General features: G+C 45.0%; 1 protein-coding gene across 4 annotated transcripts in view; it reads right to left on the reverse strand.

Moving 5' to 3' along the window:
* ST3GAL6 (ST3 beta-galactoside alpha-2,3-sialyltransferase 6) overlaps positions 1 to 18094 on the reverse strand; it is a 96959-nt gene that overhangs the window by 7392 nt on the left and 71473 nt on the right. For 3 of the 4 annotated variants that reach the window (XM_077821742.1, XM_077821716.1, XM_077821724.1), the window contains exons 7-9: positions 10112 to 10207; positions 4407 to 4593; positions 2883 to 3020 (exon numbers count right to left, since the gene is read on the reverse strand). In XM_077821742.1, the coding sequence (XP_077677868.1) occupies positions 2883 to 3020; positions 4407 to 4593; positions 10112 to 10207 (421 nt within the window). The remainder of the gene's footprint in view (positions 1 to 2882; positions 3021 to 4406; positions 4594 to 10111; positions 10208 to 18094) is intronic. The other variant, XM_077821733.1, reaches the window with a different exon arrangement.

Raw genomic sequence — 18094 nt, forward strand, 5'->3', positions numbered from 1 at the left:
CTGGAAATTTCAGAAAGAAAAAAAAATTTTTCTTCTGGAAGAAAAATTGTCAAGAGTGATGAAATTGTTTAGGTCTCTAGAACTAGACCCAGCAACATATATCCACACCGTAGAAGTCAAAACATCACTTTGTACATTAAAGATAATTATGAGCAGTGTCCAGTTTTTAATTCTGAAGAGCCAATTAAAATGTATTACCAGAGCAGAGGAAGACTATGTGAATATTCAATTCATTGTTACTACTGGATCTATCTGATGACCTCTTGTAGGGCTCTCCAACCTTTTTACACCCAAGATCATTTTTTGAATTTAAGGGCAGCCCAGGATCTACCCCACCCCTTCCCCAAAGCCCCGCCCCGTCACTCGCTCTCCCCAACCCTCACTCACTTTCACCAGGCTGCGGTAGGGGATTACGGTTCGGGAGGGGGTGCGGGCTCTGGGCTGGGGGTTTGCAGTGTGGGAGGGGGCTCTAGGCTGAGCCGGGGGCAGGGGGTTGGGGTACAGGAGAGGGTGTGGGGTGCAGGCTCTGAGAAGGCGTTTGAGTGCAGGAGGGGGCTCCGGGATGGAGCAGAGTGCTGGGGTGCTGGAGGGGGTACAGGGTACTGGCTCTGGGAGGGGGCTCAGGGCTGGGGTGCAGGAAGAGGTTTGGGGTGCAGCCTTCCGCCAGGCAGCACTTACTTCTGGCAACTCCTGATCAGCGGTGCAGTGTAGTTGCCACTAAGACAGGCTTCCTGCGTATCCTGACCCCATGCCACTCCCGGAAGGGGCTGAGGCCACCTTTAAGGGGGACAATATTTCCTAACATAGAGTTCACAAAGCCACTGGGCTTTCTGTGGGTAGGAAGTCCAGATAGCCAGTGTGAAAAATCGTGACAAGGGGTGTGGGGTAATGGGTGCCTATATAAGACAAAGCCCCAAATATCAGGACTGTCCCTATAAAATCGGGACATCTGGTCACTCTGTCTATGGGGCTTGAGAGGGTCATTAGATTCTCCTCTGCTCCGGTTGCTTTATCTCCCATTTGAAGCCATAAACACCTTTGTGACATTCCAGTCCTTTCCAAAGAACCCATCTGAGCTAGCAGATGCAAGTTGTGATTTAATATAAGAGAAAAAAAAGCAACAGGAACAGATAAATTTGCTTTCATGGAAATCAAATATGCTTAGCAAGAACTATTAGGAAGGTCAAATCAGACAAATGTGGTATTTATTCTATAGAGGATACTTTGGAAAGATTTCCATAGGGCGTCAGCTGCTCTTTTATGATACAGCACTTTGTGTAACAACTAGTCTGTGGCCTCAGGGTATGGCAGATGAAGCTTATTTACTTAACATCACAAAGGCCTGTGCAGTCTAAGATCAATCTTGCCTACACAAAGAAGGTTTACAGGTCGAAACCTACAGTTCTGTTAGAACATTCTTTAGAAAGAAACTATCAATTAAAATTATTTTAATATAAAAATAAGAGGTTACGTCAATCGCAATGCTCTGCCTCAATTTGCAAAGCTACCACTTGATGGCACTCCTTCCACTAGAATGCTAAGAGGCTGTTGGAAGAGGACAGAACTATGCAGGAGCCCACTAAGGAATGATAGCCCCCAAATGCAGAGGGTCTTGTTATAAATTACAAATATATTTCATCATTAAAAACAATGTTTGAATAACAAAACCATGAATCTGGGTTCTGTACCGGCGTCCCTGGCTAAACGTCTTTCTTTTTCCTGGTTTTGTGACTCCTTGGACTTCTATGCCAGTGCCCAGTCTTAACGGCACCACTGAGAAAAGTATCCTCTCCCTCTCTTGTGGTTCTTTACTCAACACCACAGCAGTGTTACCTATTTGGCAATGGTTTTTTTTTTAATCTCTGAAGGAACGGGTAAGATGTCACACACTTCAGTGTATTAAATGCTGAAAGACTCTCTGGGGCAGATGGTGGAAAGGTTTAATTGAGGATGCCCCTATTGCTCAATTGATATACACCTCAACCTAAGCAAGTGCCACTAAAATCTTTATAACAAACCCCACCATTAGGTATTCTGTTTATGCTGAATGTTTTATAAACAAAAATATTTTAGGAATATTTCAGGCAGTTTAAAATAAAAACCACATTGGCACCATTTTTCTTATTCCTCCAACACTAAAACCTTAGTATCGTGAATCTCACTGAGGATGGGGGAGGAAAAATAAAACTGATACATTTTACTAACTTCTGCAAAATTTACCTATATAGTTTTTCCATGCATGGTAATGCTGTATGGTTGGGATGCAATGGCTATGAACTTTCCAGGGCTGAAGTGAGGGCTATGTCCTATTGGAAGGTAAGGATAGAAGCCAGTGATATAAAGCTTTCCATTCTAGTTATGAGCCATTACACCTTAAAACCACTATTTTTCCAGGACTGAATATTGCCCATCTCATTCCAGTGGCTAATTTAGCCAGCCCAAATCCATTATGATGAAGTCTTTATAGCCCTTCTCCCCACACATGCTATTATGTATTCTTTTCCTCTGTATGTATATGCTACATGAATCTATGTAGACACAGAAGCCATATCCACACTAGGATAAAAGGTCTATTTTTGACGTGTGTTAGCTTAAGCTGTAGGGCTCATCTCAACCAGTTAACTCATGTTAAAACTACAAAACAAGCATGGGAAATACTGCACACTTTAAGACATACAGATGTGCTTCATAGTCAATGACTAAACAAGGCCATGGTGTGGTTTTGTCTAATGAAAATGTCAATGAAATTATTTTAAAGAACCCCAAAAAACAATAATATAGCATAAACCTGAAAGAGGTTTTTCAACATACTGAATTACAATAAACAGATTATGGTGATAATTTTATATAATCTACTCGGAAACAAACAAAAATATACCTACTTCTTTTCTGGGAAACTTTGTTGGGAACTGAAGCCATTCATGTGCTGTTTTTCTGATAATGACAGGGTCGAGTACCCTGATTTGGTTAGCTTTATATATCATTTTCAAGGCGGGTTTCTTCCAGAAACTATTAGTATTCTGTAATAGTCAAATATATTGTTTTACTTTTAGGCTTAGTTGATTTTGCTTTTCTGTAGCATCTCTAAGTCTAACTCACATGTCATGCATTTGGAGTGGGCAGAGAGGAGAAGCCACACACATGATTTAAAATAAATAAATAAATAAAAATCATGATAGAATCTTTGATTTTTTACATGTCTCAAAATGTCACTGAGTATAAGAAAAATAATGGAGTTTCTTGTATATAAAATACCCACCAGTAGTATTTCTGGCACAGTATAGAACAGTTAGAAAAACACTGGGCCCAATAATACCTTCAGATATATCGGGACATCTCCCCCTGAAGTCAACAGCACTTTCACCTATGTATCTGAAGGCAGAATTTGGCCTATACGATTTTGAGACAATTTGGTTGATCAGTCATATTTTCTGTACTTTGCTTGCTCGTTTGCACGGACAGGGAATTCATTTTGATTTTAGTTCCTTCTGCTGCTTACAGGGTTGCCAATTCTACCTTACAGGGTTTTCCCCATAGACTATGCAGATTTATTCAAAATGATGCAAGTTACATACATTTATACAAATTCAGAATCTACTGATGTTTGCTTTGAGAATGTTGGCAGGTACTGTGCTTATCACTCACTTTGAAAATGGAGTAACTGATTTTGATCTCACTTGAATTGGTATAAAAATCAGGAGTAATTCAACTGAAGTTTAATAAATTTTAAGGCTAAAAGAGGCCATTCTGATCATCTAGTCCACCTTCCCCAATAACCCAGTGATTCCAGAGTAAGGGAGAGCAGAAACAAGCCTAATGTCCCTTACGTGTTAAAACAATACCACGTCCTATAAAAAAATTCTCCTTTTCCATCTGCCATGTAAATAAGTTGAGCTCCCATTCCATGATCCAGTGTGGATCAAAATAATTCTCATTTAGGTGTGGAACAGAGAGCAAATGGGGATGAATACTTAAAAAAATAAAATCCTGTTTCCATGCATATATTCCTAGCAATATAAAACTGTGGAGGAAGGAATTGGGGCCTGGTGTGGGGGGGTTGGGATGGGGGAAAGAATCCAAAAACTATATGACACAGGTAGAATGGTTTCAAAACAGAGGGTAATATCCTCAGCTGGTGTGAACTGCTGTAGTTCCATTCAGTTCAGTTATACTGATTGACACCAGCTGAGGCTTTGACCAAGACTATTTTCCAAAGTTTTTCTTGTCTTCAGCTAAATTGTAGGAACATAGCATGAGCTGTTCTGATAATTACTTCAGTTTATTACAGCACTTTACTTCCAAGAGTACTACAAAGAGGTTGATGCATACACTCAGCCCAGATAATCAAAGCCAAGACAATTTGAACCAAAACTAACTAAATATAATAAATAAATAAATAAACTTACTATTTTATGACCACTCAGTATGTTCCAGAGCCACTTTAAGTCATGTGGTTTGAAGACAAGAAGAATTACAGTAGTGTTAGGATCATAGTTAATTGGATCTGAAAAAATAGACTCTGGATAAAAAAGTCGGAAAGTTGTCCTCCTTCCAACATCCTCTTCGTACCCTATGACGGGACCATTATTCATTCTGTAGGCAAAGGGAGAAAAAAATATATACAGAGAGGATCACCATAAATCCATTTTGATGGGCTCTGCAGGGCAAATAGCACAAGGATTTAGCAGTGTGACTTTTATTAATAATGTTAATTGGGAGATGTGCAGGTAGATCCTGCATTGACAATTTAGCCCAGGGTCTTCAAACTTGTTAGGAAATGTGGTCAAGAAGGTTCAGAATAAATGACAATATTGCCAACCATGCAGCCCCACTCCAGCAAGATTCCCTCTGACTTGGCCCATAAACGAATACTGCCTTAAAACTTCAGATTATCTAGTTCAGTTTAATTCAGTAGCAATTTTCTCCTAAGTCATGATGGAGGAAGCCAGGCCCTTTGTTTTCTTGTTTCTTTTGTTTAGTAAATTGACAGCCAAGATGGGAGAGTAACAAATGTGGTAGAACTGGTCACTACAAAGCTAAACTGTCCTAGAGCAGACAACAGGAGAGTCACCCTGGCAATTCCCCAGGGTAAATCTATGTACACTTACGGATAGGGACGTTCTAGAAAAGTTGCTGGCCAGTAGTACCTGCTGGAGAGTCAGCTGAAGGTGGATTTGTGCTGGAGAAACAGCTCAGAAAGCGGGGGAACTGGAGACAGTGTATCCTATACTTAGGTAGATCCTCAAATGTGGTGAAAACACCCCAGGAAAGCCCTGGCACGGATAGCTATTGATTAACTGCTGGAAGATCCAGGTTCCAGAGAAGACAATACAACCCCCCAAGTGTTGGATAAATGAAGAGAATTAATTCTCTTCTATATCTCGACAGAATTAGGGTTCAGACCGTGTCCATCATTTACCTAGTTTTAATTTAACCTATGTGGTGCATTTATATAGTTTCTGGGGTTTGTTTTAATTAATATTTGTAAATGCTGAGTGACTGCTGCTCTCAGAGACACTGAATTAAAGAAAAGGGGGAAGCCAAGATATTGGGGACTCTGTTCTGCCCTGAAGAGTTAAACAAGCTGACGAGTGGTGGAAGTAGTAGTACAAATCACCATCGCACATCCTTTACTTTGTGGCTGTCCTGTACTCTTTGGAACCATCTGCCAATCCTCGCATGCTAAGAACTCTCCCAGTCCTCCTTAAAATCCACTGCTTTCACAAAATCTCAAGAAGATGATCTCTATCACTTTGTCTAAAACATGACACTGTGTATCACATTTGTCTGAGTTAGGCTGCAGACTCCTCAGGGCAGGGGCTTGGAAATGAATAATACTTAAAAGAAGAAAGAAACGATGGAAAATTCTATTTGTTACAGCTGGTTCCAGTATTTGTGGGACAGGTCCATGGTAATAAGTGAGTTCATTTCTGATGTAATGTTAATGATTACCGTATATACATGTTGATTTTAAAGAGTCTTCATGGACTTAAAAAGACACCATAGGTCAGCTAGGTACCCCTGTCACATAACTTTAAAAAACAGAAAGAAAAGGAGGACTTGTGGCACCTTAGAGACTAACCAATTTATTTGAGCATAAGCTTTCGTGAGCTACAGCTCACTTCATCGGATGCATAAAGTGGAAAATGCAGTGAGGATGTTTTATACACACAGACCATGAAAAAATGGGTGTTTATCACTTCAAAAGGTTTTCTCTCTCCCCACCCCACTCTCCTGCTGGTAATAGCTTATCTAAAGTGATCACTCTCCTTACAATGTGTATGATAATCAAGGCGGGCCATTTCCAGCACAAATCCAGGGTTTAACAAGAACATCTGAGGAATGCGGGGGGTAGGAAAAAACAAGGGGAAATAGATCTTGTTTGTCTCTGTCTGAGGGGTTGGAGCAAATGCAGTTGTATTGTAGAGCTTGGCTGTAGACAATGGACCGTGTGGTGTGGTCTGGGTGAAAGCTGGAGGCATGTAGGTAGGAATAGCGGTCAGTAGGTTTCCGGTATAGGGTGGTGTTTATGTGACCATCGCTTATTAGCACTGTAGTGTCCAGGAAGTGGATCTCTTGTGTGGAATGGTCCAGGCTGAGGTTGATGGTGGGATGGAAATTGTTGAAATCATGGTGGAATTCCTCAAGGGCTTCTTTTCCATGGGTCCAGATGATGAAGATGTCATCAATATAGCGCAAGTAGAGTAGGGGCATTGGGGACGAGATCTGAGGAAGCGTTGTTCTAAATCAGCCATAAAAATGTTGGCATACTGTGGGGCCATGCGAGTACCCATAGCAGTGCTGCTGATTTGAAGGTATACATTGTCCCCAAACGTGAAATAGCGATGGGTAAGGACAAAGTCATAAAGTTCAGCCACCCAGTTTGCCGTGACATTATCGGGGATAGTGTTCCTGACGGCTTGTAGTCCATCTATGTGTGGAATGTTGGTGTAGAGGGCTTCTACATCCATAGTGGCCAGGATGGTGTTTTCAGGAAGATCACCGATTTGGATTGTAGTTTCCTTAGGAAGTCAGTGGTGTCTCGAAGGTAGCTGGGAGTGCTGGTAGCGTAGGGCCTGAGGAGGGAGTCTACATAGCCAGACAATCCTGCTGACATAATTCTGACATAATTCTGCCATCCACAGCCTCAGAAACAACTCTGACATCATAATCAAAAAGGCTGACAAAGGAGGTACTGTTGTCATCATGAATAGGTCGGAATATGAACAAGAGGCTCGGCAGCTCTCCAACAACACTTTCTACAAGCCATTACCCTCTGATCCCACGGGGGGTTACCAAAAGAAATTACACCATTTGCTCAAGAAACTCCCTGAAAAAGCACAAGATCAAATCTGCACAGACACACCCCTGGAACCCCGAGCTGGGATATTTTATTTACTACCCAAGATCCATAAACCTGGAAATCCTGGGAGCCCCATCATCTCAGGCATTGGCACCCTGACAGAAGGATTGTCTGGCTATGTAGACTCCCTCCTCAGGCCCACCTTGATTATCATACACATTGTAAGGAGAGTGATCGCTTTAGATAAGCTATTACCAGCAGGAGAGTGGGGTGGGGAGAGAGAAAACCTTTTGAAGTGATAAACACATTTTTTCATGGTCTGTGTGTATAAAACATCCTCTTTGCATTTTCCACTTTATGCATCCGATGAAGTAGGCTGTAGCTCACGAAAGCTTTGCTCAAATAAATTTGTTAGTCTCTGAGGTGCCACAAGTACTCCTTTTCTTTATGCGAATACAGACTAACATGGCTGCTACTCTGAAACCTTTAAAAAACAGGATTTACTTAAGGGGAAAGTTAGATTCATTGTTGTGCTACTTTATTTAGAACACCAGCTCTCTCTTTATTCTTCCCAATCCTCTTCCCTCACTGCTCCTTTCAGCTCTTTCTGCACTAAGCTTTGCATCATCTATTACAGGGGTTCTCAAACTTTTGTACTGGTGACCCCTTTCACATAGCAAGTCTCTGAGTGTGACCCCCCCACCTTATAAATTAAAAACACTTTTAAATATATTTAATACCATTATAAATGCTGGAGGCAAAGCAGAGTTTGGGGTGGACGCTGGCAGCTCGCGACCCCCCCCCCCATGTAATAACCTCACGACCCTCTGAGGAGTCCAACCCCCCTGTTTGAGAACCCCTGGTCTATTATCTTGTTTGCAATGCCTACAACACTACCACTTCATGTCCATCAAGTCCTCTGCCCCCTTCTCCAAAACCCTCCTTAAAAGCTACTTCCTCCAAGAATTCTGCTATCTTTCCTTCTTCGCAATAATTTTCCTTTCCCTGAATTTTCATGTATTTTTTTCTCATCTCTCTCAGGGCCTGGCTGGCCTTGCAAACATTTGCTATGCAGCATAATGCTTACTACCATGACTGGTCCTATTTACTCTAAAGAGATCGACTATTGGCTGTAGAAGGCACTGTCTGCAAACTAATGCCATTAGATTGTACGCTCTTGATGGCGAATGAGCATGTCTTGTATTTGTAAAGCACTGTTTGAATTTACACCACAATATACCTTTGAAACAGTATATCAGTACCATAAGAAGAAGTTTGGTGGTGGTACCACAACAGGTAAAGTTATGCTAGGGTTAAAATTTGATTAAAATTTTTCTGGAGCCTGACATTTTCTTGGGATCCCTTTTTAAAACCATCATAGCACTCTGAGCTATGAAACGAAGAATGCAAAATTCTTTTCTAGGAGAAGACTGAAATAGAGTTTGTTTAAAAGTGACAACATATTTTGTATAAAGAGTTATATAAAGGTTTAAAAGTTACAGCTCGAACATTGTTTGCAGTATTGTTGCAGCTGTGTTGGTCCCAGGATATTAGATGTAACAAATTATACAATGTTACTAATCAAAGCCAATATTGTTACTAAATGACCTAAAGTAGAATGCAGACACAGGAGTAGTGCTGGCTGGCACGTTAATGAAGTCAGATGCTATGAAGACAGTTCAGGAGTTATCTTCTCATGACAGAGGCGTTAGGTAGATTCAGTGTATCCAAATAGGGCTTACCTCCCCACCACAGGACTTCAGGAAGGGGAAGAGCATCTTTGTGCACTGACTCACCACCCTAGTGAGAAGGGCTTTACACTAGGTTCAAAGGGGGCAGGTGACAAAACCCCATGAGGAAAAAAGGGCAACCTTACCAGAAGGTAAATTTTGGGAGGGGCAGAGACATCGAAAATTGCAATAGTGTCATAGGAGCAACAAGAGGGAAATACGTGGGGGAATCTGCTCAAAATCCTAGATGTCAATAGAGAAATACAAGGAGTATGGGGAATAAACAGGAAGAATGGGAAATATTAGTACATAAACTAAATTATGACTTGTCTTGGATGGTTTAGACACAATAAATCCTGCATTTTGGGAGTGGGTTAGACTGGATGACCCTTGCGATCTCTTCTAACCCTATGGTTCTATGATGTAGCCAGCATCACAGACACTGGAGTGGAGAATATGCATATAAAATCTGTGGAAGACACCAAGCTGGGAGGGGTAGCAAGCACTTGGGAGATTGGGGAATCACTGGGTAGGTGGCAGTACTACTGAAAAGGATCTGGGGGTCACAAATTGAATGTGAGACTATGTCTACACTACCACTTATGTGAGTATAACTTATGTTGCTCAGGGGTGTGAATAAGCCACACACACACACACGAGTGACATAAGTTACACTGACCTAAGTGCCGCTGTGGACAGCTTGTTGAATAAAGTTGGGTACATATTACTTTTCTATATGCAGTGGGGATGTAAATGAATGCCCTTTGGAGAGAGCTGTAAACAGCAAAATGAAGGTGGCAAGGAATGTTAGAGACTTTTCCTTTTATCTGTTATTTCCCTGTTTTCAAAGATATGGGTGAGTGAGATGGGTCTTGGTGCAACCTTAACCATCACTCAGTGTTATCTGTTAATTATATAGAATATAATATCACACAATTTATTGTTTTACAAATTGCTTGAAGTAGTCAGGAATATCCAGGATAGAATGGAATTTTATTGTTAAACAGGTTAACCCATAACAGCTGAAATCCGAAGCAGCTCATAAAAACTTTGTTCTATAAGAAGAAATACAACTTACCTTATTACCACATCGTAGGAGTCAATTTTCTCCCCTAGTGTCTTATTTCGAAGTACTCCTCCATTACCAACAACAACACACCTTCTACAGAAAACACTGTTGAACAAACAGAGCTTTAATATGCATGCTCATCAAACATATCAAATTTATTATGTTTTCCTTTAAATTGTACCTGTCTTATGAACATTTGGTTTCAGGGGTAGCATAGAAACCAAGAACAGAATATGGCTTAGGATGGGATTTTTAGTTTAGTTACCATTGTCTGGATTTGATTTGATTTGTGTGTGGTAAAGTGGGTACCCATCAGCACGCAAGCAACATTTGAAGTCAAACACTGGCATTATAACATTCCCAACACAGACTGAGTTATTTCGGAAACTGTCATAGCCATGAAACAAGGTCTTATTTACCTAACACCGAGCATTTATAGATCATATTTAATCAATAAATAGCACAGCACTCTACAAAGGGCACTTCTTGGAGGCGGTTTTATAGGACTATTTGACAAGTTAAGGTACTACTCAATATGACTAAGGTTCTGTAATTTAGCCTACTGAGCAGTACTTCAATATACAAAGCAGGGCCATTTCTTTCAATGGGACTATTGATTTAACAAAGTATTACTTGACATGAGCAAGGGTGGTGGAATCAGACCAAAGACAATTCTGACAATTAAGCTTACAGAAACAGTGGTGGATTAGCAATGGGGCCTGTGTCCAGGGGCCCCAGAAAAAATCCACGGCCGGGCAGCGGAAGCCCAGAGCCCCGGCTGCCGGGGCAGGGAAAGTCCCCATGCCCTGACCCTGCTCTGCAGCAGCAGCCACAGGATGGGGGAAGGCCGCCCCCTTCCCCACAAGTACCCACCATACCCACTCTGCAGCAGAAGCCACAGGGCAGCAGGGAAAGCCCAAGGGCCTGACCCTGCTCCCCACAGAAAAGCAGGTGGGGGGGGGGGGAACCCCAGCACCCAGACCCCGGCTGCGGCCCTGGGACTGGGGGAGCTCTCACGCCCTGCTGTGGCCCCAGGCCATGGCATGGGGACAGAGCTTCTCTGACCCTGGGGCTGGAGTGGAGGGGGGGCAAAAAGGAGCAAAAGGGGTTGTGGGGCTGTGGTGGGGGGGGGGGGGGCAGAATGGGGAGGACCCTCCAGGGGCACCCCAGGGAAGGATCAGAAAGGGGTAGGGCTATGGGAAGAGCCGCAGACGGAAGAGGCAAAACGATGGTGGGGCCTCAGGCAGAAGGGGTGGGGAAGGACCCCCCAAAACCTTAATCGACCTCTGTACAGAAGAGGTGAGACAAGAGCCAATGCTATGTCCCTCAGGCCTTGTCAAAAAGCGTTATAATTAAGGCTAAGGTTTAGTCATGGGTATTTGTAGTAGAAGTCATGGAAAAGTCATGGGCAGTGAATAAAAATTCTTGGCCCCTGGCCTGTCCATGACTTTTACTACAAATACCCCTGACTAAATCTTAGCTTCTCCTGGGGCGTTGATGTTCGGGGCCGGGGGGGTCCAGGGGCTGAGAGCTGGGCCCTGCTCCAGCAGCAGGGGCTGACTGCCTCTGGCCGCCCGCTGCTCCGAGGCCCCTGACACCTCTGCTGCTCTGGCAGTGGCCGGTGCAGCTGGCCCTGGGGCAGCTGCAGCAGCTGGTCCCAGGGCCAGCTGCTTGGGTGACCCTGGGATCAACCACACCAGCTGCTGCAGCTGCATAAAAGTCAAAGTCATGGAATCCGTGACTTCTGTGACTGCCGTGACTGACTTACAGCCTTAGTTATAATGATCTCACTTGTACAGTAGCTTTTCAACAGCTGTTCTGTAGCCATGTCTGCACTGGGAAATGCCTTTCCTTTACCAGGGGATTCTTGCTCAGCCGGTAACACATCTCAAAGGTAAACGGGTAGGTGTCTATGAAAATTGAATTTTGCAAAAAGCAGCCACAAGGCTTGAAATGAGGTGCAAAGGGCTGGCACACCATCCCAACACTTCTTTGGTGGCTCCAGCAGTTTCCACAGACTCTAAACTTTCATTAAAAGGAAGAATTCTTCTAGCTTTCACAGTTGTGAAGAAAAGTTTCCAAATGCGAACAAATTCACGGTCACTTTCACCATTCTGCAAACAGATAATCAATAGATCTAAGAAAGGTGTGACCTGCCTCACGTATTGCAATGGGTATTAGCTCAGAAGCCTAATGATAACTAGGACACTACCAAATTCACGGCCATTAAAAATGCGTCACGGACCATGAAATCTGGTCTCCCCCTGTGAAAGCTGGTCTTTTGTGTGCTCTTACCCCGGGGTGGGCAAACTTTTTAGCACGAGGGCCACATCTGGGTACGGAAATTGTATGGCGGGCCATGAATGCTCATGAAATTGGGGATTGGGCTGCAGGAGGGGGTGAGGGCTCTCTGGTGGGGCCAGAAATGAGGAGTTCAGGGTGCCACAGGGGGCTCTGGGCTGGGGCAGGGGATTGAGGTTCGGGGGGGAGGGATCCAGCTGGGGGTGAAGGCTCTGGGGTGGGACTGGGAATGAGGGGTTGGGGCTGCAGGAGGTTGCTCCGGGCTGGGACAGAGGAGTTTGGAGGGCGGGAGGAGGATCAGGGTTGGGGCAGGGGGTTGGGGCCCATGAGAGGGGGCAGGGATGCAGGCTCCGGGCAGCGCTTACCTCAAGCAGCTCCCAGAAGCAGCAGCATGTCCCCCCTCTGGCTCCTACGTGGAGGCACGGCCAGGTGGCTCTGCAAGCTGTCCTGTCCACATGCGCCACCACCGAAGCTCCTATTGGCAGCGGTTCCCAGTCAATGGAAGTTGCAGGGGCAGCAGCAGTGTGTAAAGCCTCCTGGCTGCCCCTTCATATAGGAGCCAGAGTGGGGACATGCCACTGCTTCAGGGAGCCACACAGTGCAGGGCAAGCCCCCAATCCCACTCACCGGCTGGAGCACTGGAGCGGGACAAGCCGCAGACCCTGCTCCCCGGCGGGAGCTCGAGGGCCAGATTAAAAAGTCTGGAGGGCCAGATGCGGCCCCCGGGCCATAGTTTGCCCACCCATCTTACCCTATGCTATTCAGATTTCATGGGGAAGACCAGCTTTTGTCAAACAGGGGATCCTGACCCAAAAGGGGCTGTGTGGAGGGAGTGGAGGGGGTCACAGTATTGCCACCCTTACTTCTGCACTGCCTTTGCAGCTGGGTGGCCAGTGAGTGGCAGCTGTTGGCCAGGTCCCCAGCTCTGAAGGCAGCACCCTGCCAGCAGCAGCACAAAGGTAAGGGTGGCAATACCATACCGTGTCTTCCTTATTTCTGCGCTGTTGCCTTCAGAGCTAGGTGGCCAGAGAGTGACGGCTGCTGACTGAGGGCCCAGCTCTGCAGGAAGCAGTGCAGAAGTAAGGGTGGCGACACCATGCCATGCCATCCTTACTTCTGCGCTGCTGCTGGCTGTGGCTCTGCCTTCAGCGCTGGGCTCCCGGCCAGCAGCCGCCGCTCTCCAGCTGCCCAGCTCCGAAGGCAGTGAGCTGCTGCTGGCGGTGGCAGAAGTAAGGGTAGCAGTACCGCAACACCTCCCCACACACAACTCCTTTTTGGGTCAGGACCCCTACAATTACAACACTGTGAGATTTCAGATTTAAATAGCTGAAATCACGAAATTTACGATTTTTAAAAACCTACGACCGTGAAATTGACCAAAATGGACCATGAATTTGGTAGGGCCCCGATGATGACCATCTGAATGTTAATATAATTAACTGATTCCTTGATGAATATTTTAGCTGAAACATCCAGCCAATGGCCTAATTCAGTGTGGTTTGGTATCACAGAAGTTAGAGATGGAGAAAGCCTGTTTAGTCATTTTTATCCATCTTTTCAGGCTGTAACAGAAAGAAAGAGTCTGAGACATGAGGCCTGGTATAAGGCCGAAGGCCTGAACTGAAGTAGTCAGGCCCTGCTGATATAAAGCAAAGTCAGGCTGTGAGCAGAAGTCAGGCCCTGTTACAAAAAAAGCCTATGTGCAAGTTCACAGAACCTGGCAAGAACAAGGCTGGTATTGCAAAAATGCAAACAGCCCTAAGAAGTGCTAGGCACAGGACACTCATGTAAACACGTTCCAGAAGATTAGTATCAGAACACCCCAATACCAAGTATGGTATAAGCACACTCCCCAAAGATAACATAGGACACACTGACCCCTCCTAAAGGTAAGGTCAGGGTGACAGATAGAGATGTTCTGATCAAACCAACATGTACAAGGTAAAGGATGGTAACTAACCACATCAGAAGGGCAATATATAACTTGTTTGTATCAGCGTATAAAAGAGGGGTCACAGGGGATGTGTCTTTGTCCACCCAAGTGGGGAACAGAAAGTCCCGCCATTCACTGAGCTGCTCCATTGTAATGGGCATATATGTCTTAGTATCCCTTTCGAGTCTATGGGGTGCTAAAACTGTGCTTTGTCAACAATAAACCAGGTGGCGCACACACACAGCCAACTCGCCCTGATTGGTCAAATCTCCTCTCGGGGGTGGTCCCCAGCAGCTGAAACCCCTCCTGATTGGTACAGGGCAGTGGGAGGCGGCCACATGACCGGATGCGAGGTGTGTCATGTGATCCCTCTAACAACTCCTCCCACTGCCCTCTACCAATCAGGATGGGTTTCGTCCTGAGAGGAGATTTGACCAATCAGGGCGAGTTCCGGGGTGGGGTGACCTGTCCGGAAGTGGGTCGTGTGACCCCTTCACTACTGTGGTCTTCTTAGACAGTTCTATCAGACTCTGCTGCAGCACGCAGTGAACACACAAAGAGACAACTCCCTACAGTAGATTTTCCAGCTGTTTGTCCAATCTAGTTTTAAGATATCCTGAGCAATGAAGCAAACGAATGTATCCCAGAGTTTGATGCACCCCCTTCATTGCTGGAGAAATTGGGATGGAAAAATATCCTCTCTCTTAATTCTGCTCCATTGTTCCTAGTTATATCAGAGGGTTTAAAGTGAGCCAGCTGGGTTGTAGGAGAGTAGCAGCATGGGAAAGGGAAGTGAAGGGAAGCAGAAAGGCAGCCTCTAAGGGATGGAAAGAAAAGAAAGAGAGATAGAAGGCTAGTGGGGGAAGGAGGAAGGTGAAAGGGGAGAAACCAAGAAGGAAGGGGCACAGCAAGGGAGAGAGATGTGTACATTTCCACTAATTGTTTTTCCACTTTGAACTCTGAGAAGCACTAACAATGCGAATCGGTTACCTCATAATAATCTGCCCTTTTTCAACTGCCAACAGCAGCCACATGCCTCTTTAAGTGATCAATATAGATCACACCACCCTAATATCCCAGGCAATATAAATAGTAGTTAATGTCTGTTATTTGCATGATTAGCGCTACCTGTCCTATTGTTCTGCTTGGCTTTTCAGATTCCAAAAAGTCAGCACAGCTGAGAATCTGGCCCTAAAGATTTTTGCCAGTGTGATGGACTAGTCATCACTTATGAACAAATCTTTAGCTGACAGGTGTGGATTTCTCCACTGTTTCTCTCCCCCACTCCCTTCACCCCATTTGTTTTTTATTATTCTCTCTGGTTGTTTGGTGTGAAGGTATAAAAATTACAGACATCACTCTCTCATCCATTAAGGCTGCTTTGTGCTGCTCTGATGATACAAATTGTCCTTAAAGCTTGGTTAACCAGCCAATAAATGACTCATCCTCTATAGCAGAATCCCCAAGTGGTATAGAGCTACCATAGTAATTTTCATGCCATCCCTTTCCCAATCTTTGGTTTAGGGGCCATGATCAGGGCATTTCTTCACCTCAGCAATGCCTGGCTGCTGAAATGGCCCTTCAGGCCACAAGTTGTTGTTCTTTGCACTGCGGAACCGGTTGATAGCTGGACAGCCCCAGCGTTGTGGGAAGGAATAGTTGGCTTTGCACCTTGTCTTCCAAGCTGCACTGAGCACAGGTTGGGCCCAGTTCAGGATCAGAGCCTGTGTTCTGGCAGAGTTAGAGTACGTGTTGTTAGCTTGTTAATTCTATTTTTTTCTCATGGTGCAGTTAAGATCTTAATCCGTAGTTCTAGTACAACTGCTTAAACAGTATTCCATTAATTGAAAATTCAGTGAGATTTATAGCTTGGTAAAACACACACATTCCAGCCCCCTTCGTGATAAATTAGAGAGAATTGGAAAATACTGCTGAATATCATAAAAAAGTGGCAGCCTCTGAATTACTGGTAAAGCATCTGATGTTGGTAGCTGAACTTTGAAGTTGGTTATCTAAGCCCTGGTCTACACTACGAGTTTAGGTCAAATTTAGCAGCATTAAAATCGATGTAAACCTGCACCTGTCCACACGATGAAGCCCTTTTTTTCGACTTAAAGGGCTCTTAAAATCGATTTCCTTAATCCACCTCTGACAACTGGATTAGTGCTTAAATTGGCCTTGCCGGGTCGAATTTGGGGTACTGTGGATGCAATCAGATGGTATTGGCCTCCGGGAGCTATCCCAGAGTGCTCTATTGTGACCGCTCTGGACAGCACTCTCAACTCAGATGCACTGGCCAGGCAGACAGGAAAAGGCCCGCAAACTTTTGAATTTAAATTTCCTGTTTGCATGGTCACCTGCAGCTTGCCACGCTGGCCAGAGCTCATCAGCAGAGGTGACCATGATGGAGTCCCAGAATGGCAAAAGAGCTCCAGCATGGACCAAACGGGAGGTACGGGATCTCATCTCTGTATGGGGAGAGGAATCCGTCCTATCAGAACTCCATTCCAGTTATCGAAATGCCAAAACATTTGTCAATATCTCCCAGGGCATAAAGGACAAAGGCCATAACAGGGACCCGAAGCAACGCCGCGCGAAACTTAAGGAGCTGAGGCAAGCCTACCAGAAAACCAGAGAGGCAAACGGCCACTCCGGGTCAGAGCCCCAAACATGCCGCTTCTATGATGAGCTGCATGCCATTTTAGGGCGGTTCAGCCACCACTACCCCAGCCGTGTTGTTTGACTCCTTCAATGGAGATGGAGGCAACACGGAAGCAGGTTTTGGGGACGAGGAAGATGATGATGATGAAGTTGTAGATAGCTCACAGCAAGCAAGTGGAGAAACCGGTTTTCACCGACAGCCAGGAACTGTTTCTCACCCTGGACCTGGAGCAGTCCCCCCCGAACCCACCCAAGGCTGCCTCCCGGACCCACCAGGTGGAGAAGGGACCTCTGGTGAGTGTACCTTTTAAAATACTATACATGGTTTAAAAGCAAGCATGTGAAAGGATTAATTTGCCCTGGCATTTGTGGCTCTCCTGGATGTACTTCCAAAGCCTTTGCAAAAGGTTTCTGGGGAGGGCAGCCTTATTCCACCCACCATGGTAGGGCACTTTACCACACCAGGCCAGTAGCACGGACTCAGGAATCATTGTACAACAAAGCATTGCAGTGTATGTTTGCTGGTATTCAAAGAATATTCGTTCTTTATCTCTCTGTGTTATCCTCAGGAGAGTGAGATATCATTCATGGTCACCTGGTTGAAATAGGGTGCTTTTCTTAAGGGGACATTCAGAGGTGCCCGTTCCTGCTGGGCTGTTTGCCTGTGGCTGAACAGAAATGTTCCCGCCATTAGCCGGAGGGGCAGGGTGGGGGCTAGCCACGTGGTGGGGGGAGGCGAAATGCAACCTTGGAACAAAAGCACATGTGCTATGTATATAATGTTAACAGGAAGCTTTACCGTGAAAGAGTGTAGCCATTGTTCTATAAAATGTGTCTTTTTAAAAAACACTGCCTCTTTTTTTTTTTCTCCACCAGCTGCATGTGTTTCAATGATCACAGGATCTTCTCCTTCCCAGAGGCTAGTGAAGATTAGAAGGCAAAAAAAACACACTTGTGATGAAATGATCTCTGAGCTCATGCTGTCCTCCCACACTGACATAGCACAGACAAATGCATGGAGGCAGACAATGTCAGAGTGCAGGAAAGCACAGTATGACTGGGAAGAGAGGTGGCGGGCTGAAGAGAGGGCTGAAGCT

Source organism: Eretmochelys imbricata, chromosome 1 (genome assembly GCF_965152235.1).
Source record: "Eretmochelys imbricata isolate rEreImb1 chromosome 1, rEreImb1.hap1, whole genome shotgun sequence".
NCBI classification, from domain to species: Eukaryota; Metazoa; Chordata; order Testudines; family Cheloniidae; genus Eretmochelys; species Eretmochelys imbricata.